Here is a 22,553-nt window from a genome sequence, read left to right on the forward strand (position 1 = left end):
CACCACAACCTCCACCTCCCGGGTTCAAGCGATTCTCTTGCCTCAGCCTCTGGAGTGATGGGATTACAGGAATGTACCACCACATCTAGCCAATTTTGTATTTTTAGTAGAGTTGGGGTTTCTCCATGTTGGCCAGGCTGCTCTCGAACTCCTGACCTCAGGTGATCCGCCCGCCTCGGCCTCCCAAAGTGCTGGGATTACAGGCGTGAGCCACCGCTACCGGGCCGAGAATAGGATTTTATTTACACGTGGCAACGTTTATGGAGGCTATTGCAGAAGTGCCGTTATGGGGCGCGAACTCTTTTGAAAGTTTCATTTGTGTAAAAGGAAAAGCAGGAGTTCATGAGGAGGGAGAGAGGGGCTCAAGGACAGCAAGGCAAACTCCCCTTGGCGCGGGGGGACATGGTCGTCGGTGGGCCCAGCTTTGGAGGCTTGGGCCGCGGATGTCGCCCAGTGAGCAGGTCCAGGGCGGGCGGAGTGCTCCGGGGCGCGCATTCGTTGCTTACAGAGCCTAGGGCGCCGCCCGGGAGGGAACGCCAACGGTTGGAAACTTCGATTTATCCCACAGACGTGCCGAGTGGGAAGGCAGCATTTTGATTTCCCAAACGTTGCGCCCAGCGGCTCCCTCCACTGCAGGCACCTTCAGGTCTCTCCGTGGGGTCGCGGCTCCCGGCGGCGCGCGGTCTCCCGCAGTGCCCGAAGCTCCCGCAGTGCCCGAAGCTCCCGCAGTGTCCGCAGCGCGCTGCCTGGGAGAGGCGCCGCCCGGGACGGAGGGCGGAGCCGAGCGCGCGCCCGCCCCGCCCCGCAGCCCCGAGCCCGGCGCGCGCACCAAGGCGGGGCGGCGCGCGGCCGGTGCGCGTGGCCGGGGCCCGGAGGCGGCGGCGGCGTGCGCGGGCCGCGCGTGCGCGCTGCCGCGGGGCGAGGGGCGGCGTGGGCGCGCGTCTGTCAGTGACAGCGGGCGGGGCAGGGGCCGGAGATGGTGGCGGCGGCGGCTCTTCCGACATGAGGCAGCGGCCGCGGGGGACACGGCGGCGGGCGCGGCGGCGGCCGCGTCTCTAGCTCGGGGAGGCGGCCCCCGGCGCGGGCGGGCGGGAGTCCCGGCCGGCGTCGCGGGAGCCCGGCTCCGCGGTAGCGTCCGCACCGCCGCCCGGCGAGGGGCCCGCGCCCTCGGCTCCCAGCGCCCGGTCCCGGGACAGCGGCGGCCCCGGCGGGGGCGGCGGCGCGCTCGGGGGAAGCAGGCCCCGCTAGACGGGCCGCGCCGACGGGCTCCGCGCACTCGCGGCCCGGGACGCCCCCACCCCCAGCGCCCGCCGCGGCGAGCAGGGCCGGCTCGGAGCGCGGGGGGGCGGCCCGGGGAGCGCGGGCCCGGGGCGCCCGCCGAGGCTTGCGGCTCCGGTCGGGGCCGGGGCCCGCAGCGCGCTGCCTTTGACGCATCGGAGCGCGGCTCCTGCAGGATGGAGGGCTCCGCGCCGCCAGCCGAGTTGTTTGTGCGCAGGCGGCTCGCGGGGCTGGGAGCGCTCAAGGTCTGAACTTCCCTCCGGAGCCGCAGCTGGAGGAGGCGAGCGCGCGGGGAGGAGAAGCCGTGCGGCGCGGAGGCCACCCTCGGGGCGAGCGGTGCGGAAGGCGAGCGGGCACCGCGGTCCGGGACTCACGGCAGCCACGCGTCGGGGACCCCCGGGCGCTCTAGGTCTGTCCTGAGCGCTTCGCGTCCGCCTCGAAGCGGGGGCGGTGGGGGCACGGCTGAGCCGGGATCCACACACAGTTTCGGGGAGCCTCTGGTGCCTTTCCTAGCTGCGTGCTGGAGCCGCCCCTTAGGACGGGAGCGAGTCCCCGGCCCCCAGGTGTGCGTGTCCAGGTGGGAGCGCCGCTAACTCTCCCTGTTTTGCTGGCAGGTACTGGTGACCCCGGCCGGGGCAGGCCCCGGGACTCGGCAACATGGCTTCCCCGCCCCACCAGCAGCTGCTGCATCACCACAGCACCGAGGTGAGCTGCGACTCCAGCGGGGACAGCAATAGCGTGCGCGTCAAGATCAACCCCAAGCAGCTGTCCTCCAACAGCCACCCCAAGCACTGCAAGTACAGCATCTCCTCCAGCTGCAGCAGCTCCGGGGACTCCGGGGGCGTCCCCCGGCGAGTGGGCGGCGGAGGCCGCCTGCGCAGGCAGAAGAAGCTGCCCCAGCTGTTCGAGAGGGCCTCTAGCCGCTGGTGGGACCCCAAGTTCGACTCGGTAAACCTGGAGGAGGCCTGCTTGGAGCGCTGCTTCCCGCAGACCCAGCGCCGGTTCCGGTATGCACTCTTCTACATTGGCTTTGCTTGCCTTCTGTGGAGCATCTATTTTGCGGTCCACATGAGAGCCAGACTGATCGTCATGGTCGCCCCCGCTCTGTGTTTCCTCCTGGTGTGCGTGGGCTTCTTTCTGTTTACCTTTACCAAGCTGTACGCCCGGCATTACGCGTGGACCTCGCTGGCCCTCACCCTGCTGGTGTTCGCCTTGACCCTGGCTGCACAGTTCCAGGTCTTGACGCCTGTCTCAGGACGCGGCGACAGCTCCAATCTGACGGCTGCAGTCCAGCCCACGGACACGTGCTTATCTCAAGTGGGGAGCTTTTCCATGTGCATTGAAGTGCTCTTTTTGCTCTATACTGTCATGCACTTGCCTTTGTACTTGAGCTTGTGTCTGGGGGTGGCCTACTCTGTCCTTTTCGAGACCTTTGGCTACCATTTCCGGGATGAAGCCTGCTTCCCCTCGCCCGGAGCTGGGGCCCTGCACTGGGAGCTGTTGAGCAGGGCGCTGCTCCACGGTTGCGTCCACGCCATCGGGGTCCACCTGTTCGTCATGTCCCAGGTGAGGTCCAGGAGCACCTTCCTTAAGGTGGGACAGTCCATCATGCACGGGAAGGACTTGGAAGTGGAGAAAGCCCTCAAAGAGAGGATGATTCACTCCGTGATGCCAAGAATCATAGCCGACGACTTAATGAAGCAGGGGGATGAGGAGAGTGAGAATTCTGTCAAGAGGCATGCCACCTCGAGCCCCAAGAATAGGAAGAAGAAGTCTTCCATACAAAAAGCTCCTATTGCCTTCCGCCCTTTTAAGATGCAGCAGATTGAGGAAGTCAGTATTTTATTTGCAGATATCGTGGGCTTCACCAAGATGAGTGCCAACAAGTCCGCCCACGCCCTGGTGGGTCTCCTGAACGATCTGTTCGGTCGCTTCGACCGCCTGTGTGAGGAGACCAAGTGTGAGAAGATCAGCACTCTGGGAGACTGTTACTACTGCGTGGCGGGCTGTCCCGAGCCCCGGGCCGACCATGCCTACTGCTGCATTGAGATGGGGCTGGGCATGATCAAGGCCATCGAGCAGTTCTGCCAGGAGAAGAAGGAAATGGTGAACATGCGGGTCGGGGTTCACACGGGCACTGTCTTGTGTGGCATCCTGGGCATGAGGAGGTTTAAATTTGATGTGTGGTCCAACGATGTGAACCTGGCCAATCTCATGGAGCAGCTGGGGGTGGCCGGCAAAGTTCACATTTCTGAGGCCACTGCAAAATACTTAGATGACCGGTACGAAATGGAAGATGGGAAAGTTATCGAACGGCTGGGCCAGAGCGTGGTTGCTGACCAGTTGAAAGGTATGTGCACTTCCATACCCTCCCTCCCTGATCCTAATGGTATTAAAAAAAAAAAAAAAAAAAAAAGTCTTCCAGCCTCAGTGTCTAGAGGCAGTTCAGGTGTCAGAATGCCTTACTGGGGGGCAATCTCAGGGTCTGTGATTTTTCCTCCCGCTGGTCAGATATCACAGATCTATTCACATTGCACAAAAGGACGCTGTGCAGAGATGACCTAGATGCGACCTTTAGAAGGAAGGAGAACTTTGAAAGTGCCTAACCACTGGTTGGCTGAAACGTGGGGGCACGTCGCCTGAATGTCAGGGCATGGAGCCCTTCAGCATTCAGCACTTTTTAGCACTTAAGGAAATTGCCTTTGCATTTCATTTGGTCACCCTAAAGTCGCATCCAATGTTTCTCTATGCCCCTTTTTTTGCGAAAACGTAGAGAAATAAAACCTTTTTCCTCTCTAGGCCTCACTTTGCTGATCCTCAAAATAGGGAGAGGAAGTTGGCTCAGTCCTGCAGGACTCTGGAGAATTAGATGGAGTTACTTACCTCTGAGTGTACACTGCCTTTTATCTAGGTATTTAAAAAAAAAAAAAAGTTTGTATTTTCAGTTTTCAGCCGTCATTTGTTTAAGGATGGTTTATTATCATAGCATTTGCCTTAAGTGAGGAGCCTGGCATTTTAGAATATTGAGCGTCTGCAGCCACCAGGTGATTTGGAAGGGGGAAAGGTACCCGCAGGAGAACCGGTATCCCCTCCCTCAAGCTCTCAGGTTTGGATCTGGTGCCTGGTCCCTGGTTTTAAGCTCCTGACTGCTATTCTTGATGTTTTTACTGGGCTGCTTCTTTCTTTATTATAGGACAAAAATCTTTGAGATCTGGAAGATGATGTTTAAGTGGAATGAAAACTGTAGTGATCTGCTACATTTCTCCCCCACCCCGACCCTTTTTAAACAGTCCTGTGTTTTACTAAAACCTTCAGGGTTGAGGGGAACATCTATTTTGGAAGTATGTAGAGAAAATAACACTGATTTTTTTTTTTAAGCCTGCTTTTGTTAAGCTGTATCGTATTTTGTGGTCCTCACACACTGCATAATTAAACAGTTAAAAACTGTTTAAGGATTCCCTTTCCTGAGGAGAAGTAATTAATAGTTTCAGTCAGAGATGGCAGAAGTAATAGTTTCAATCAGAGATGGCCAGTGGCTGAATTAAGGGTTTCATTGGTTGTCGGGGAGAGAGAGTCCTATATGCTCAGTTGGCATTCTCTTGCTCTGGCTGGTGATCTGAGCTCCTGTATCTTTTATGTATTTGTTATCTGGCAAGGGAGCATGTTTCTTCTGATTTTCTGTATTTTACTAATTTAGCTGTTGAAGAATTTATGGATGTAGGCAAAAACTGTTTTCACCCGAGAATTCCCTTGACCTAGAACGCTTTAAGGACTGTGTTGACGTGGTCAGAAACTACACTTTACGTTCACTGAAAAGATGCTGCAGTGACAAGTGTCTTTCTGTGTAGGGGGTGGCACTTGCTCTTGAGCCTAACGGTGTCAGTGGGCGGGGCTTTTGGTGTGACCCCCTGCTTGACACTTTTTAGGACCCACATGTTGCGACCTCTGTCCTTGGGGACTGTGGGATGGTGGAGCTGGGCAGCGCTACATTAAATTAAATATGCTGGCCCAGAGGACATTGAGAGCAGCTTTGTAAGTTGTACTTTGTATGCTTTATTACTCGAATTTCAAAAATGAAAAGGGTGTCATTATTAAGTATGTTTGGAAATTGCCAAGTCATTGAATACCTACTTTGTGAATTTACAAATAGTTTTATCTTAAGGTTGTAGATCAGGGGTCTCAGACACTGAGCCAAAAAGAAAAAAAAAAAAACAAAAAAAAACCCCAGCTAGAGTGGGTCTGTGTTTTTTGTTTTTTTTTTAACCTCAAATAGTGTAAATTTGGTAATTTAGCTTTTCTTGACATTTGTATACATTGTATATTTATGAAAGTTTTAGCACTGCAGGGAGTAGGGAAGATAAAAGGCTTAGCTCAGCTGCTGATTTTTCAAATATGATATTCTCTCCTTTAACTGTTTCCCTGAGACCACAATTTTGTTTTCTGGAACTCATTTGGAAAACCTTTGTGGATAGGACTCCAGGAATAGAGTATGTCTACACAACTTCCTGGACCTTTTTGAAACTGTCCTTACAAAGCTAAATTGAGATGATAGCACAGTTTGTAGAAGACCTTTTCATACATAAAGTTAAGCTTATCTACATGTAAGATCGATTTTAGCCTTCTGTCTTTGGGCTGGTGGCAGATGTTTTCTCTATTCAATATTGGGTATTATGGGAGACTGAGGAAGGAGAATGATTTGAACCCAGGAGGAGGAGGTTGCTGTGAGCTGAGGTCGCGCCATTGCACTCCAGCCTGGCAACAGAGCAAGACTGTCTCAAAAAACACACCCACAAAAAACAAGAAAACTCCCAATATTGGGTATTAGCCTTTCCCTCTACCCCATTCTCTGATCCCAGAGTTAAGAAGCACCCAAAAGCAGCCCTGAAGGAGTGAGCATCCAGAGAATGAGAAGGGGCTTCTCGAACTAGCCTGGGAGCACAGTAGGAAGCTCCTCTCATTCTGATTGATGTGAACAGGCTTTGCAGAAGGGTAGATTCTTGATTTCTGCACATTCCCTCACTCTGAAATCTGTGCTGTGCCCCCAGCGCTGACTGTGCACCTGGCACTGTGGATATGGAGGTGGACCTGTGATCATGGGTAGGAGGTGGGACATGATTCCAGAGGCAGGGCTCAGATGCCAGACCAGATTGAGGACTAGCGAATGCAGAGACGGGCCGGAAGCAGTGTTCTGTGAGGCACACCCACCAATGTGCCATGTCAGTTTATTGTCGCCAGGGCAACACCTGGAGTTACTGCCCCTTTCCATGGCGATAACCTGACAACCCAAAAGCCACCACCCTTTTCCTAGAAATGTCTGCCTACGCCGCCCCTTAATCTACATGAAATTAAAAGTAGGAGGCCGGGCGCGGTGGCTCAAGCCTGTAATCCCAGCACTTTGGGAGGCCGAGGCGGGTGGATCACAAGGTCAAGAGATCGAGACCATCCTGGTCAACATGGTGAAACCCCGTCTCTACTAAAAATACAAAAAATCAGCTGGGCATGGTGGCACGTGCCTGTAATCCCAGCTACTCAGGAGGCTGAGGCAGGAGAATTGCCTGAACCCAGGAGGTGGAGGTTGCGGTGAGCCGAGATCGCGCCATTGCACTCCAGTCTGGGTAACAAGAGTGAAACTCCGTCCCAAAAAAAAAAAAAAAAAAAAAAAGAAATTAAAAGTAGGTATAAGGTAAGGCTGGACATGGTGGCTCACGCCTATAATCCCAGCACTTTGGGAGGCCGAGGCGGGTGGATCACCTGTGTTCATGAGTTTGAGACTAGCCTGGCCAACATAGTGAAACCCCGTCTCTACTAAAAATAAATTAGCCAGGTGTGGTGGCACGTACCTGTAATCCCAGCTGCTCGGGAGGCTGAGGCAGCAGAATCGCTTGAACCCGGGAGGTAGAGATTACAGTGAGCTGCAATCATGGCCACTATACTCCAGCCTGGGCAACACAGCGGGACTGCATCTCAAAAAAAAAAAAAAAAAAAAAAAGTAGGTATAAGTATGATTGTAAAATTGCCCTGAGCTGCTGCTTTCTGCCCACAGGGGAACCCAGCTCTGCAGGAGCAGTCACGTAGCTGTAACACTGCCTGCCTCTTCAATCAACCTGTTTTCTTTCCTGCCACCAGCATGCCCTTGAATTCTTTCCTGGACAAAGCCAAGAACTCTCTTGGGCTAGACCCCACTTTCGGCTCGCCTGCCCTGCGTTAATAGTTCCTGACCTCTGCGGGTTCACAGTTAAAAATGTTGTGGAGTATGTCCGGGAGTGAGGAGGGTTTTACAGGGGCTCATGCTGGAGCTGGCTCCTGAGATCAGCCCGTGGCTCTCCAGGTGGACGGAGGAGCACCAGGGTAGAGCAGAGAGGTGGGGCGGGTGTAGGGGGAGGGGCTGGGACCTGTGCTTCTCTGAGGGAGCTGGCCATTGTAAGTCATTCCTCAGGACAGGGAAGGCCATGGGTAACGTCGGAAGGAGTTTGGATTTGATCCTGTAGGTGTCAGGGAACCACTCAACATGGGGCTTAGGTGATCGGACTTGTGGTTTTCGAGTGTGCACTCTTTCGGAGCTAGGGAGTGTAGGTTGGAAGGGGATTAATGAGGTGTTGATAAATCCTAGGTAGGGGTGATGGTGGCCCAATCCAGGGTCACAGCAGCTGATGGAACTGATGGGACAGAGCTGAGTGGCATTAGGAAGACCAGCTTGATGGAACAGCAAGCCACATTTAAACAAATGACAGGCAGGAGGGGAAGGGCTTGACTGTGTGAATGGGAAATGGCATTTTAAGTTTCTGGAAGTGACCTGGAGACAACGTGGAGACAGGAATGGGTGAGGGGCCTTTGAAGTTGCTGTGGTATGGATGGAGAATGCAGGATGGACTTGCAGAATATGGAAGGGGCCTGGAACCCCCGGTCTGCTTATTCATTCAGCAAATCATTTATTCTGTGCCAGGCTCAGTTCTGGGTTCTAGGGATACGGCCATAAACAAAACAGACAAAAATTTCTGTTCTTGTAATAGGGGACAAGAATTTTTAAGTCAATCATAGAGCTTCTATAGGAGGATCACTGGAGCCCAGGAGGTTGAGGCAGCAGAGAGCTGTGATTGCACCACTGTACTCCAGCCTGAGCGACAGAGTGAGACCCTGTCTCTAAGAAACAAAAACTAGGCTAAGAGGGGAGATCTGATAGAGGGGCCAAAAAAGGGAGTCAAACCATAAGTAAGTAAAATAGAAAAAGTGTTTTGTGAAAAAACATAAGGCAGGAAGGGGATATAGAAGATGGGGTGTGAGTGTGAGAAATCTTATGTAGGGTGGCCAGTCACTGGGAGAAAGTTGCAGGAATTTTCAGCATACTGGTAGGATTTTGGAAGTGAGGGGCTGGGTGCAGGGGCTCAAGCCTGTATCCCAGCATGTTGGGAGGCCGAGGCAGACAGATCACCTGAGGTCAGGAGTTCGAGACCAGCCTGGCCAACGTGGTGAAACCCTATCTCTACTAAAAATACAAAAATCAGCCAGGCATGGTGGTGCATGCCTATAATCCCAGCTAGTTGAGAGGCTGAGGCAGGGGAATTGCTTGAACCCAGGAGGCGGAGGCTGCGGTAAGCCGAGATCACCTCATTGCCCTCCTGGCTGACAAGGGCGAGACCCTGTAAAAAAAAAAAAAAAAAAAAAAAAAAGTAAAGGACAGTTATTGAAGATATGGAGAAATGGTCTGATTCAGGTGAGGGAGCTTCCACAGCATTTGGGATGAAACCGCTAGGCCTGATGGAACCATGGCTGTTGTATTCTGCCCTGGGCCAGAAGCAAAAAATAGTGAGGTGTGATATCATGAGCTGTTGGCTTTTCCTATCACAGCTACAGGGTCGCAAAGACAGAAAGTAAAACCGTTGGAAAATATCTCCAGGTGTCCTCTTTTCCCCTGTAAATATTGGGAATACAGAATGGAGATGCTTCGTCACTCCCATCAACACCCGTCAACACCCATGGTAACATCTCCGAGGAAGGGGTTACCAGGGAGCGATCACACTATCAGATGCAGAAATTTAAAAAGCCTTTTTCCCCAGCCAAGCTTTAGGCTTGTGGAGCAACTGGGGGAAGAGAACCACTGGTGCGCATTTGGGCAGATTGTCACCCGTTGGCCACCTCTGTGACCAGGACTTTCGCCTTAGAAGAGTTCCTATCTAGACCCTGTCTGGTGGGCCGTCAGACCGCTGGTGGATGGAGGCATTCTGTATGCGTTAGCCTCTGCAGACACCTGTCTCACGCTGGAAGTCTGAGTGTCCTGTTAACCCCGGGCACGGGCCTGCCAGCTGACAGTTGAGAACCCTAGCCAGGTGTTGGTTTGGGGTACAGTTTGCATGCTCAGGTGTTCCCCTTCCTTACCCTGATAGCTTGGGTAGCTTGTACACAGCTAAGCCTGCAACTCTTGTCACCGGGATGCTAACCCATTAGCACAGCCCCATCTCCTCTCTTAGAAGTTCTGTGTCAACCTGCATTTTTTTTTTTTTTTTTTTTTTTACAGAGTTTTGCTCGTTTTTTCCGTTGTGGTTTTTTTTTTTTTTTTTTTTTTTTTTTTGAGACAAAGTCTTGCTCTGTTGCCTAGGCTGGAATGCAGTGGTGCGACCTCGGCTCACTGCAACCTCTGCCTCCCAGGTTTAAGGGGTTTCCTGCCTCAGCCTTCCAGATAGCTGGGATTACAGATGTGTACCACCATGCCCAGCTAATTTTTGTTTTTTTTAGTAGAGACAGGGTTTCACCATGTTGGCCAGGGGGCTGGTCTCGAACTCCTGACCTTAGGTGATCCACTTACCTCAGCCTCCCGAAGGACTGGGATTGCAGGTGTAAGCCACCTCACCCAGCCTTGACCTGCATTCTTGATCATGATCTCTTGTGCACGTGGAAATACAGCCTCTCAGGCAGAAAGTGGCAGAGATGAGATGAAGCACACAATTCCCCTCCCCATCTGCAGTGGGAGACAAAACAGCTGTGGAGTCAACACCAGTGACCATTTTGTCAGGCTCTTTGAGACATGGCTTCCAGTGACAAGGACACAGCTGTTAATTCTGAAGACAGGATTTCAAGTAGAAGTAAGCTCTGGTGAAGGAAGAGAAGGTTAAGGTTTGCTGCATTGCTGATGTGATGAGGAAGGAAGGGAAGCCTGTGTTTTCAGGTAGAATGCCTAAGGAAGGGAAACATGGAGAAGGAGCACTTAGAGTAAGTCAAGAAGTTTCGAGATCTTTGTCTGCTAGCCAGCCTGGTTAGGTAGCAATTGTGTTTCTGCGTATTGATGAGTGTTGCCTATGTCCTTTGCTGTGGAATAGTAATCTCGGGGGAAAAAAAACTATTAATCTGTCCACATCTGGGCATAGAGCGTGCACAAGCCTGGGTCATCATTTTCCTCTGTCTCTTGGTGGGTGATGTCAGTTTTGAAGTTTTTGCCGGAATTCCGGTATTGTAAGCATGTGATCATTCACTGTTAGAATTCTGCAGGTCCACTTCTGGTGCAGGGGACCTCCTGACTCTGGACTAGCTGGGCTGAGGGGCCTGTCATCTATCTGGCTCTGGGCATCATTTGTACTTTGCCTTTGAGACATCTCAAGACCTTTTCCAATATGAACTAGCATCACTGGAGGGAGTTTTATAAAGAGATGAGAGTTTTTCAAACAGGAAGGGGACTGGCAAGGGAAAGGGCCTGGCACCAGTGCTGCCACAGAACAGAAAGGAAGGGACTGGGCTGCATCAGAGGGTGAATGCGGGGCCGCCACCCATAGGAGTGGCCCAAGGGTAGGGTGGTCCTCCCTGGGAAGACTGCAGAGGGCAGTGATATGCTTGTAGTCTTGGGGGTGTACCCAGTGAACCATGCCACCCAAGCCAACCTGTGGCTATATTTGAGTCAACTTTGGCAAAGAAGACTGTGCCTGGTAAACCTCGTCTGCTCTTGGAAGTCAGGATTTTTTGTCTCTTTTTCTCCAGCATTTGCTAGCATTGCACTTGCAAAAAATTCCCAGCATCCTTTCTGCGGAGTTAAGTAGGGAAACTCAATGTTTTGGGATAGGTGGGAACATCAAACCCACTAGAGGCTGGTGGTGGCAGTGGAGCAGAAGGAGTTGTATCAGTAGTGGTGGCAGGAGTGTGACCTAGAGGGCAGAAGCTGGGAAACAGGAACAGATTTGAGAATAGGATGAAATTCTGGACCCCTGACACTCAGGGATAGCTGCACCTAGCTTATATGCCTTTCTTGAATCCAGTATAAATTATTAAGTAGTGTTTCTGTAGGTTGTTTCTGTTTCTGTAGGTTTTTTTTTTCTTTAATTTTGAGACAGGGTATTACTCTGTTGCCCCACCTGGAGTACAGTGGTGCAGTCATGGCCCATTGGAGCCTCAACTCCTGCACTCAGATGATCCTCCCATGTCAGCTTCTCCAGTAGCTGGGACCACAGGCGCATACCACCACACCCAACTAATTTTTTTTTTTTTTTTTTTTTTTTTTTTGAGACAGAGTCCCTCTCTTGCCCAGGCTGGAGAGCAGTGGTGTAATCTTGGCTACTGCAACCTCTGCCTCCCAGTTTCAAGCAATTCTTGTGTCTTAGCTTACCCTGTAGCTGGGATTACAGGCGTATGCCACTGTGCCTGGCTAATTTTTTTGTGTATTTCTACTGGAGATGGGGTTTCACCATCTCTCAAATTCTTGGCCTCAAGTGATCACTGTCTCGGCCTCCCAAAGTGCTGGGATTATAGGCATGAGTCACCGCGTCCAGCCTAATTTTAAAAATTATTTGTAGAGTTGACATCTTTCTATGTTGCCCAGGCTTATGTAAGTTATTTATATAGATTGTCTATTGATATTTACAGTATTAGAAATGGAAACAAACTGAGAAGTTTAAAAATATTTTCTTAATTTATTTCAAAATAATGAATTCATTTCACCTATTGCATGTTAATATATATACATTTGACATTTTTATAAAAGTAACTATGTTTTATAAAATGAAAAAATTTGATGAGAAGGGTGGCACTGCTGTACATTTTTGCAAATCTCCTTAATGTCTGGATTAATAAAGGGCTGGAGTTTTTTTTTTTTTTTTGAGACAATTTCATTCTTACTGCCCAAGCTGGAGTGCAATGGTGCAATCTTGGCTCACTGCAACCTCTGCCTCCCAGGTTCAAGTGATTCTCCTGCCTCAGCCTCCTGAGTAGCTGTGATTATAGGTACCCCCTACCATGCTCAGCTAATTTTTTAAAATTTTTTGTAGAAACAGGTTTTCACCATGTTGGCCAGGCTGGTCTGGAACTCCCGACCTCAGGTGATCCGTCTGCCTCCACCTCCCAAAGTGCTGGGATTACAGGCATGAGCCAGTGCTTCTGGCAGCTAAAGATTTTTAAGTGACAAAATACACACAACAGAAATCTACCATGTTAACCACTTTTAAGTGTGTGCGCTAAATTTTCTTAACTGCTTTGGCATTCATTTTGTTGCAGTATGTTGAATAATGTGTAAAAAATATGGCTTTATAGAGGTATGTAGTTGGAAAATGGCAGAGCATTTTCATAGCCTTTCTGTTTAATTGTGGATATTTTTCTTTGATTCTGTACCAACATCCAACAGATAAGTAGTCGTTTCTTTTTTTTTTTTTTCTGAGATGGAGTCCTGGTCTGTCACCCAGGCTGGAGTGCAGTGGTGCTTTCATAGCTCACTGTAGCCTTGACCCGGTGGGCTCAAGTGATCCTCCTGCCTTGGCCCACCAAGTAGCTAGGACTACAGGCATGCACCACCACACCCCACTGATTTTTAATTTTGAGCGGTAGTTTCATAATAGTTAGTTGCAATATAGAATCTGAAATTTTATTATCTTTTTTTGTACACTGTTACATTAAACGCAGTTGGGTTTTTACCCAGGTGTGGTTTTATAACATCATGCACTAGTCATTTGGAAAATACTGGTCTCTTGAATGAGGCAGCTCATCCAAATGTTGTCATCAGTCAAGTCAAATAGTAGGAAGATGTTGACTTCACAGTGGCTGATGTAAGTTTTCCAAAACTCGACTTGAAAACCGGGATTTTATCATTGGCAGTAGATATTGTCAGTTGTTTTCTTTGAAGTGACAGACTCGTTCATATTTCCAGGAGCGGTCTGCGCGTACTCAGGTCTGAACGATCGTAGTTTGCCTGTAGGTCATGTTTAAATGATGTTCCACACCAGAAAGGTGGCCAGATGAGGCTGCATCCCAAACTGCTGTACAGCTGCTTTGCTCGAAGCCACGGTACTGTGGCGGGCAGCACTGTGGCTGTAGGTGTGCTTCTCCTTTTATCACTCAGACTATTCAAAAGACACCTACTCAAGCTTGAGATTTAACACAATCATTAATGTTGACAGCTTCATCAGGGACATTCTTTTTTTCTTTCCGAAACAAAGTCTTGCTTTCTCGCCCAGGCTGGAGTGCAGTGTGGTGAACTCGGTTCACTGCAATTTCTGCCTCCCAGGTTCAAGCGATTCTCATGCCTCAGTCTCCCTAGTAGCTGGGATCACAGGTGTGTGCCACCACACCTGGCTAATTTTTGTATTTATAGTAGAGACAGGGTGTCACCATGTTGGCCAGGTTGGTCTCGAACTCCTGACTCTGGTGATCTGCCCACCTCAGCCTCCCAGAGTGCTGGGATTCCAGGCCTGAGCCGCCACCCAGTGCATCAGGGACATTCTTAAGCAAAGCTGTTTGCCTTTCCTTTCGTAAGTGTGTGGTGGTGAAGGAGATGCTGAGGGCTGGTGCAGTTTGGTGCCCCTGCCTCGAGATGTGCTCGAGGCACTAGCGGTTTCACCCATGGCCGCTTCTGCAAGTGTCAACACTGAAGAAGGCACATGATGTATTAGTGTCATTGTGCAAATAGTTTAGACTTCACAGGTGCCTTGCAGAGGTCTCAGGGACCTCTGGGGATCTGCAGATCACACTTTGAGAACTGCTTCTCTTGCTGGGCTGTGAGACCGGAAGACTGAGGGTTTTGTATGTGCGACCCAAACATGCATTCTCATGTGCGTGAACAACGCAAACTGGAGTTGTGACGGACGTTACGTGTTTCCTGTGGAAATAGCAAGTGACCTTAGTTCACACATTGACCTTTTCCTACAAAATCCTTAAAAATCCTTTGTGATCCTGATAAGTCTTTGTTGCTCGTGTTCAAGGTGTGTGATCAAGACCATCAACTTAGCTGGGCATGGCTCACGCCTGTAATTCCAACGCTTCTGAGAGGCTGACGTAGGTGGATCACCTGAAGTCAGGAGTTCTAGACCAGCCTGGCCAACTTGGTGAAGCTCTGTCTCTACTAAAAATACAAAAATTAGCCAGGTGTGGTGTTGTGCACCTGTAATCCCAGCTACTCAGGAGGCCAAGGCAGGAGAACTGCTGAACCTGGGAGGTGGAGGCTGCAGTGAGACAAGATCACGCCACTGCACTCCAGCCTGGGTGATAAGAGTAAGACTCTACATCAAAAAACAAAGGACCGTCAACTTTGTTTCTGTAAATTTTTTTTGTAAGGGCCCACCCTTGAATGGTTAGGTGCTTGGATTTTGATTTCTGATACATTTGGACTTCATCCTTGGTTGTATGGTTTCCTAACTGTGGGACTTTGGGCACGCTACCTAGGGGCTCTGCAGTTTATGGGAATGATGGTGTCTCTATCAGAGGGTCATTGGGAGAATCAACTGAGACAGTTCAAGAAAAGCATTTACTGGCATGGTGACTGGATGGCGGACAGCCGTTCCGTCGGTAACAGCTAACGCTCCATCCTTGCTGAGTCACATTTCGTATTGCACTCAAGGGTGTTTCTTCCTGTGCTCAGTCTGGCGCACATCTTGTATAATTTGGTACTGAAACCTAGAACTCGCCAGGGACTGTGATTGTGTCAGTTTCTCGTATGAAAAAGGGCAAGTGTCCAAAATACAAAACGCCGATGACTTGCTCTGGTTAAACTCTAGCTGCTGAGCCCAGCTGCCTCTTTACTGAAAACGCTGTGGGGGTTCAGAGGTCTCGTTCCTAGGCTGCTTCAGGTCCCCAGAGCCTGGAGGTTTTAAAGATGATGGGGCCCTTGATGATTGAGGAATTATGAGCAAATATTCAGCTCTGCAACTCGAGCTGTTGGCTGTGGTTTGAACTAGAGTGGTTTTTCAACTCTACTGTATCCTACTGTAAACTCCTTTGTTTATTCTTTAAATATTGAATGGGTTCCTACCACTGATAAGGCCAGGTCTAGGTTCTGAAGATAGAGAGGTGGCCCCTGCCCTCTTCAGGCATGAAGCCTAGGAAAGGAAGTAGACAGTGATCAAATAATCTGTACAGGTCAGGAGCAGTGGCTCACGTCTATAATCGCAGCAGTTTGGAAGTGGGAGGTGGGCGGACCACTTGCATCTAGGAGTTTGAGGCCAGCCTGGGCAACACAGCGAGACCCTACATCTAAAAATAATAAACAGCCGTGTATGGTGGCATGTGCCTGTATTCCAAGCTACTTGGAAGGTGAGGTGGGAGGATCATTTGAGCCCGGGAGGTTGAGGCTGCATTGAGCTGTGATCACACCACTGTACTCAGTCTGGGTGACAGAGCTAGGCTCCATCTCAAAAAAAAAAAAAAAAAAGCACCTGAACAAATATTGCACTAGACCTCCTAACTGTATTACAAATAGGGCTGAGATTATCTCCATTTTATAAATGAGAGTACTGAAGCACGGAGAGGTTAGGTAACTTGTGATGGCCAGAATGGGATACTAAATGGTAGAGCCAGTATTTAAACTCAAAGGCTGTGTTAGAAAACACTAGTTCCTACCACACAAATTGCTGCAAGGATTAAATGAGAAAGTACAAGTTCTTAGAAAAGTTCTTGACACACAATGACTCTCAATACAGAATAGCTTGTGTTACTGAAAGTGGGAATAATTTTCTTAGCAGCAGCAGCAATAGCCAAAACAACCATACCTGTCTTTAGCTCCCTCCATTTACAAGGTGCCCTCACGCACAATGCCATCTCATCCACGGTGAAACCCTAGGATCCTGGGAGCTGTGGATGTTTAGATGCTTTTATTTGCTTGGTTCTTTCCCTTTCTGTACCATTTTCAGACTGAGTTTGTTTTTTTCTTTTTCATTTTTTTGAGACAGGGTTTTGCTCCTTTGCCCAGGCTGGAATGCACTTGTGCAGTCTCAGCTCCCTGCAGCCCCACCTATATCACACCGTTCTCACACTGCTCTAAAGATGCTACTTGAGGCCAGGTGTGGTAGCTCACGCCTGTAATCCCAGCACTTTCGGAAGCTGAGATAGGCAGATCCCTTGAACTCAGGAGTTCAGCCTGGCCAACATGGCGAAACCCCGTGTCTACTATACGTACAAAAATTATCTGGGCGTGGTGGCATACACCTGTAATCTCAGGTACTTAGGAGGCTGAGGCAGGAGAATCGCTGGAACCCAGGAGGTGGAGGTGGCAGTGAGCCAGGATCATGTCAGTGTACTCCAGCCTCGGTGACAGAGCAAGGCTGCATCTCAAAAACAAACAAAAAAAAGATGCTACCTGAGACCGGGTAATTTGTACAGAAAGCGAGTTTAATTGACACAGTTCTGCATGGTGGGGGAGGCCTCAGGAAACTTAGAATCATGGCAGAAGTTGAAGGAGAAGCAAGGCACATCTTACATGGTATCAGGAGAGAGAGAGCAAGAGCGAGAGTGAGCGTGAGCACACAGGGGAAACTGCCACTTTTATTTTTATTTATTTATTTTTTTTGAGATGGAGTTTCGCTCTTGTTACCCACGCTGGGGTGCAATGGCATGATCTCAGCTCACCACAACCTCCGCTTCCTGGGTTCAGGCAATTCTCCTGCCTCAGCCTCCTGAGTAGCTGGGATTACAGGCACACGCCACCATGCCCAGCTAATTTTTTGTGTTTTTAGTAGAGATGGGGTTTCACCATGTTGACCAGGATGGCCTCGATCTCTTGACCTAGTGATCCACCCACCTTGGCCTCCCAAAGTGCTGGGATTACAGGCGTGAGCCACCGCGCCTGGCACTGCCACTTTTAAACCATCAGCTCTCATGACAACTCCCTCACTATCATGAGAACAGCATAGGGGAAACTGCCCCCATGATCCAGTTACCTCCCACCAGTTCCCTCCCTCCACACGTGGGGGTTACATTTTAAGATGAGATTTGGGTGGGGACACAGAACCATACCACATCAAACTCCTAGGGTCAAGGGCTCCTCCTGCCTCAGACTCCCCTGGAGCTGGGACTACAGATATGCCCAGTACGCCCACCTGATTTTTAAAAATGTTTGAGAGGGACAGGGTCTTGCCATGTTGCCTAGGCTGGTCTCAAAGTCCTGGGCTGAAGTGGTTTCTTAACGTTCTCCAAAGGTGATTTTTTTCAAGAATCAATATAAACTCTGGGATTTTAGCTTATTTGATGTGTTTGATTCCATGACAGATATGTTATTTTCGATGCTCAAATTGTTCTGTTGGGGGACCATGGGAGCCCTTTAGGTTGGCTACTGAGTTCTTTTCATGCAATGCTAGTGGTCTTCGATAGCTTTCATACCCATTTAGTAACATTTTTAAGGAGTCAAGTAATTATAGACATTAAAATCTCATTAATGCTGTTTGTCTGATATGTTTATTCAGAGAGACTGAGCTAAAGTCTACCCTCATCTTTTTTGAAAAGAAAATGAATTGTTTTGCATGTTTCTATGAGGAAGTAATGTCACTTAAGAAACCGTTCGTGTATCTTCCAGTTCCTTGGAAGTTTTTATGTGCATTCTTACAATTGAGAGCAATGTAGAATTTCTTTCTGTATCTTCCCACCAATGCATGTTGAGGGGTAGGTGCCTGTGAATGTAGGTAAATTGTGATAAAAAATAATAAAAAAAGGCTGGGTCCGGTGGCCCATGTCTGTAACTCCAGCACTTTGGGAGGCTAAGGTGGGTAGATCACTTGAGTTCAGGAGTTTGAGACTAGCTTGGCCAATGTAGTGAAACTGCGTCTCTACTGAAAATACAAAAAATTAGCCAGGTATAGTGCCGCACACCTGTAATCCCAGCTACTCTGGAAGCTGAGGCAGGAGAATTGCTTCAGCTTGGGAGGCAGAGGTTGCAGTGAGCCAAGATTGTGCCACTGTACTCCAGCCTGGGCGACAGAGTGAGAACTCTGTCTCCAAAAAAAATAAAAACAAACAAAAAACAGTAAAAAGAAATCTTAAACCAAAATGTAGATGACCTGTTTGCAGACTGAGGAGCCCTCCCCCAACCCAGCAAACCCCATTCCCCAGGACAGCTGTGGAACATTCCAGAAGGACTAACGCCAGGAATTCCCTTAGTAGGAGTCTTGCTCTCAACAGTGCCTCCTGGAACGATGGGCTGGCCACTGTCATTTCCATCTTGCATCGTATGTATTTGACTTATTTTGTTTATAATCTGTTTTCACGCCACTGGAATGCATCTTAAGAGCAGGAATTTTTTATGTTTTACTTCCTGCTGTGTTCCTAGTGCTGGGAGTATAGCCAGGCATTTAATACATGCCTGATAATATTGGCTGAATAAATGAATGAATGAATGAATAAGCAAATATTATAGGTCAGACATAGTGGCTCACGCCTGTGATCCCCGCACTTTGGGAGGCCTAGGTGGGCGGATCACCTGAGGGCGCGAGTTGGAGGCCAGCCTGGCTAACATGGTGAAACCCTGTCTCTACTCAAAATACAAAAATTAGCTGGGCATGGGGGCAGGTGCCTGTATTCCCAGCGACTTGGGAAGCTGAAGCAGGAGAATTGCTTGAACCCGGGAGGCAGAGGTTGTTGAGGTCATGCCACTGCACTGCACTCCAGCCTAGGTGACAGAGTGAGACTGTCTCAAAAAAGCTCCCCCCGCAAAAGAAAAACAGTAAAAGAAAAACAGTAAAAAGAAATCCCAACCCAAAATGTGGATGACCTGTTTGCAGACTGAGGAGCCCTCCCCCAGCCCAGCCAACCCCATTCCCCAGGACAGCTGTGGAACATTCCAGAAGGCCCAACTCCAGTAATCCCTTAGTAGGGGCCTTGCTCTCAACAGTGGCTACTGGAACGATGGGCCGGCCACTGTCATTTCCATCTTGCATCATATGTATTTGACTTATTTTGTTTACAATCTGTTTCCACGCCACTGAAATGCATCTTAAGTGCAGGAATTTTCCATGTTTTATTTCTTGCTCTGTTCCTAGCGCTGGGAATAAAGCCAGGCACATAATCCATGCTCAATAATATTTGCTGATAAATGAATGAATACATACATAAATATTATAAGCTGGGCACAGTGGCTCATCCTGTAATCTCAGCCCTTTGGGAGGCTGAGACAGGTGGATCACTTGAGGTGGGGAGTTCGAGACCAACCTGGCCAACATGGAGAAACCAGTGTCTATTAAAATTAGAAAAATTAGTTGGGCATGGTGGCAAGCACCTATAATCTCAGCTGCTCTGGAAGCTGAGGCAGGAGAATCGCTTGAACGTGGGAGGCAGAGGTTACTGAGCTTGTGCCACTGCACTCCAGCCTGGGTGACAGAGTGAGACTCTGTCCCCCACCCAAAAAAAATTACACCTACTCACATTCTACATGTGAGTACCCTGTAATGTGCAAACCACACCCCAAACATTACATGGAACAAGCCAGAAGGTAGAGGAAAGGCAATAACTGCTTTGTTGGGAATGATTGAGTGGTTCATTAAATGGAGACTCTGGGAGGGTCTTGAGAGGCTCTAGTGAAGACAGTGTTGGGGAGAGCAGGCCAGTGCACGGTGCCTGGGCATGTGAACGGGCCCAGGGCGCGTGAGTGTGGACAGCTTGTGACCATGAGCTCCGACGTGCTGCCTTGAGGGTGTGGGGTGCAGGGCAGAAACACAGAGGACTCAGTGCTTCAGGAAGGCCCAGGAAATGTGGGGTTGAACGGCTTAGTTCCGGCAATTATTTTTAAGCTTTGTAAGATGGAGATTTCAAGAAGTATATTTATCTTTAATAATATTGTAGCTCCTGGTAATTCTTATTTGATTACCACTCATACACATGGAAAACCAGTATACCTTTTGCTGGCAAAGCTCCAGGGAAGTCTTTGTGCATAATTTCCAGGATTTTTATGTAATGCTATTAAAGTCTGTTCTTTTTTTTTTTCTTCCAAAGGAAAGGCGGGTGGAACAAGCAGCTTTTGGATCGTTTATTTTCGTGTTTGAGTTGTTTGGGAAATATTAACTACATTTTCTGACACTGTAGCCTGGAGAAAGGAAGAAGCCCCACAGTCATGTGATTTATATCATTTTGTATGGATATTAAATGCAATATGCCGTTAAGGCTGTGACATTTTAAGTGAAAGGGTTTATTGCATGTTGATTCAGTTAGTTTTACCCTATTGTGTTACTATTTAAAGTGTGGATTGCATTGCATTCTGGAACTTCATAAATGAGTTCTTTTTCCCAGGAGAAAATGCCGGCTGCTTCTTATGGTCATTAATGTTATTTTTGTGTGTGTGAATGAGCTGCCTAAAAACTGGGTGTGATGAGGGCTGGTTTCTGAAAGGGAAGCACTTTTATAGCATGATCTTATTTGAAAATTTAATTTGTTTTTGTAAATTAGCTTTCCATCTTAATACATTTCCTCCACTAACAAGCACTTTTCGAGCAAATACTTTCATCTCTCTGGTTCTGTTTTTTTATTATTGGTAAAATATGAAGTTTGAGCTAGATGTGCTTAAAATCTCCACCATTCTCTAAGAATAGTGAGAGTCTCACATGATTGGTACATAGTACTCGTTCTTAATATGAAAAGTGGTTTTTTTCTTTGTCCGTTTGTTTAAACTATGAACCCTCATAGGGAAGCTCCGATTTATAGAGCCACTAAATTGCAGGGTGTGTGTGAGAGCCTTAACTTCATAAAAGATTCTTTACTTCCTTTAAGTATAAACACATAAGGTTGAGTTCTAGAAGTATAATTTACACATAGTTTCCTGAGGATCACATTTGCTGAATAAAGCAGGGTATCGTTAGTGGAACCCCATCTGATTTTTTTTTTTTTAAGACAGACTCTTGCTCTCTGTCACCCAGGCTGGAGTACAGTGGCGTGATCTCAGCTCATCGCAACCTCCGCCTCTCGAGTTCAAGTGATTCTTGTGCCTCAGTCTTTTGCGTAGCTGGGACTACAGGCATGCAACACCACGCCCATCTCATTTTTGTATATTTTGTAGAGATGGGGTTTCATCATGTTGCCAGGCTGGTCTCAGACTCCTGAGCTCAAGCAATCCACCTCCCAAGGCCTCCTGAAGTGGTGAGATTACAGGCGTGAGCCATAGCGCCCAGCCTAGGAACCCCGTTTGATTTTGAAAGTCTGAGAAATACTTCTGAAATAGCTTGGAGAAAATGTGAAGTGAATAATTTTTTTTTTTAATGTGCTTCGGTTCCCATGTGAACATTATTTTGGAGAGAGATTGGAAGTCAGTTGCCAGTAAATGAATTTCACTGTGTTGGCAGGTTTTTCACTGGTAGGACTGAGCGAGTACTGGACTGATAATGTTCTTACGGATGATTTCGTTGATGAAGGACTTGCTTGTTCTTGTTGCTCTTGATAGTGAGATTCAGGATCTGCTGGCCCTATATTGAGTGTGTTAGTCCTCTAGTTGTCCCCCAAATTAATGTACCTGGAAAGTGTCTACCTTAGATCTCGTAATTAGAAATTAAAGGACTGGGCATGGTGGCTCATGCCTGTAATCCCAGCACTTTAGGAGGCCAAGATGGAGAATCACTTGAGCCCAGGAGCTCAAGACCAGACTGGGCAACATAGTGAGAAACTGTCTTTACAAAAAGGTTAAAAACTTAGCAGGACATGGTGGCACATGCCTATGTTCCCAACTACTGCTTTAGGCTGATTTGGGAGGATTCTTTGAACTCAGGAGTTTGAGGTTGCACCTGAGCCGAGATCAAGCCACAGCACTCAAACCTGGGCGAGAGAGTGTGACTCTTTCTCAAAAAAAAAAAAAAGAAAAAAGAAATTAAAATGTCAACAGCTGGGCGTGATGGCTCACCCTGTCATTCCAACACTGTGGGAGGCTAATACTTGCGTATCACATGAGGTCAGGAGTTTGAGACCAGCCTGGCCAACATGGTGAAATCCCATCTCTACTAAAAATACAAAAATTAGCTGGGCATGGTGGTGGGTGCCTGTAATCCCAGCTACTCAGAGGCTGAGGCAGGAGAATTGCTTGAACCTGGGAATTGGAGGTTGCAGTGAGCCAAGATAACACCATTGCACTC

General features: G+C 48.7%; 1 protein-coding gene across 2 annotated transcripts in view; it reads left to right on the forward strand.

The window, feature by feature from the left end:
* Positions 1-1,198: 1,198 nt before the first annotated feature.
* Positions 1,199-22,553, forward strand: part of ADCY9 (adenylate cyclase 9) — a 137,346-nt gene continuing 115,991 nt past the window's right edge. Inside the window, exons 1-2 of one of the 2 annotated variants that reach the window (XM_017504466.2) lie at positions 1,199-1,687; positions 1,893-3,628. In XM_017504466.2, the coding sequence (XP_017359955.1) occupies positions 1,936-3,628 (1,693 nt within the window). In that variant the 5' untranslated portion in view covers positions 1,199-1,687; positions 1,893-1,935. The remainder of the gene's footprint in view (positions 1,688-1,892; positions 3,629-22,553) is intronic. The other variant, XM_017504465.2, reaches the window with a different exon arrangement.

The sequence above is a fragment of the Cebus imitator genome, unplaced genomic scaffold (genome assembly GCF_001604975.1).
Source record: "Cebus imitator isolate Cc_AM_T3 unplaced genomic scaffold, Cebus_imitator-1.0 Scaffold322, whole genome shotgun sequence".
Classification (NCBI taxonomy): domain Eukaryota; kingdom Metazoa; phylum Chordata; class Mammalia; order Primates; family Cebidae; genus Cebus; species Cebus imitator.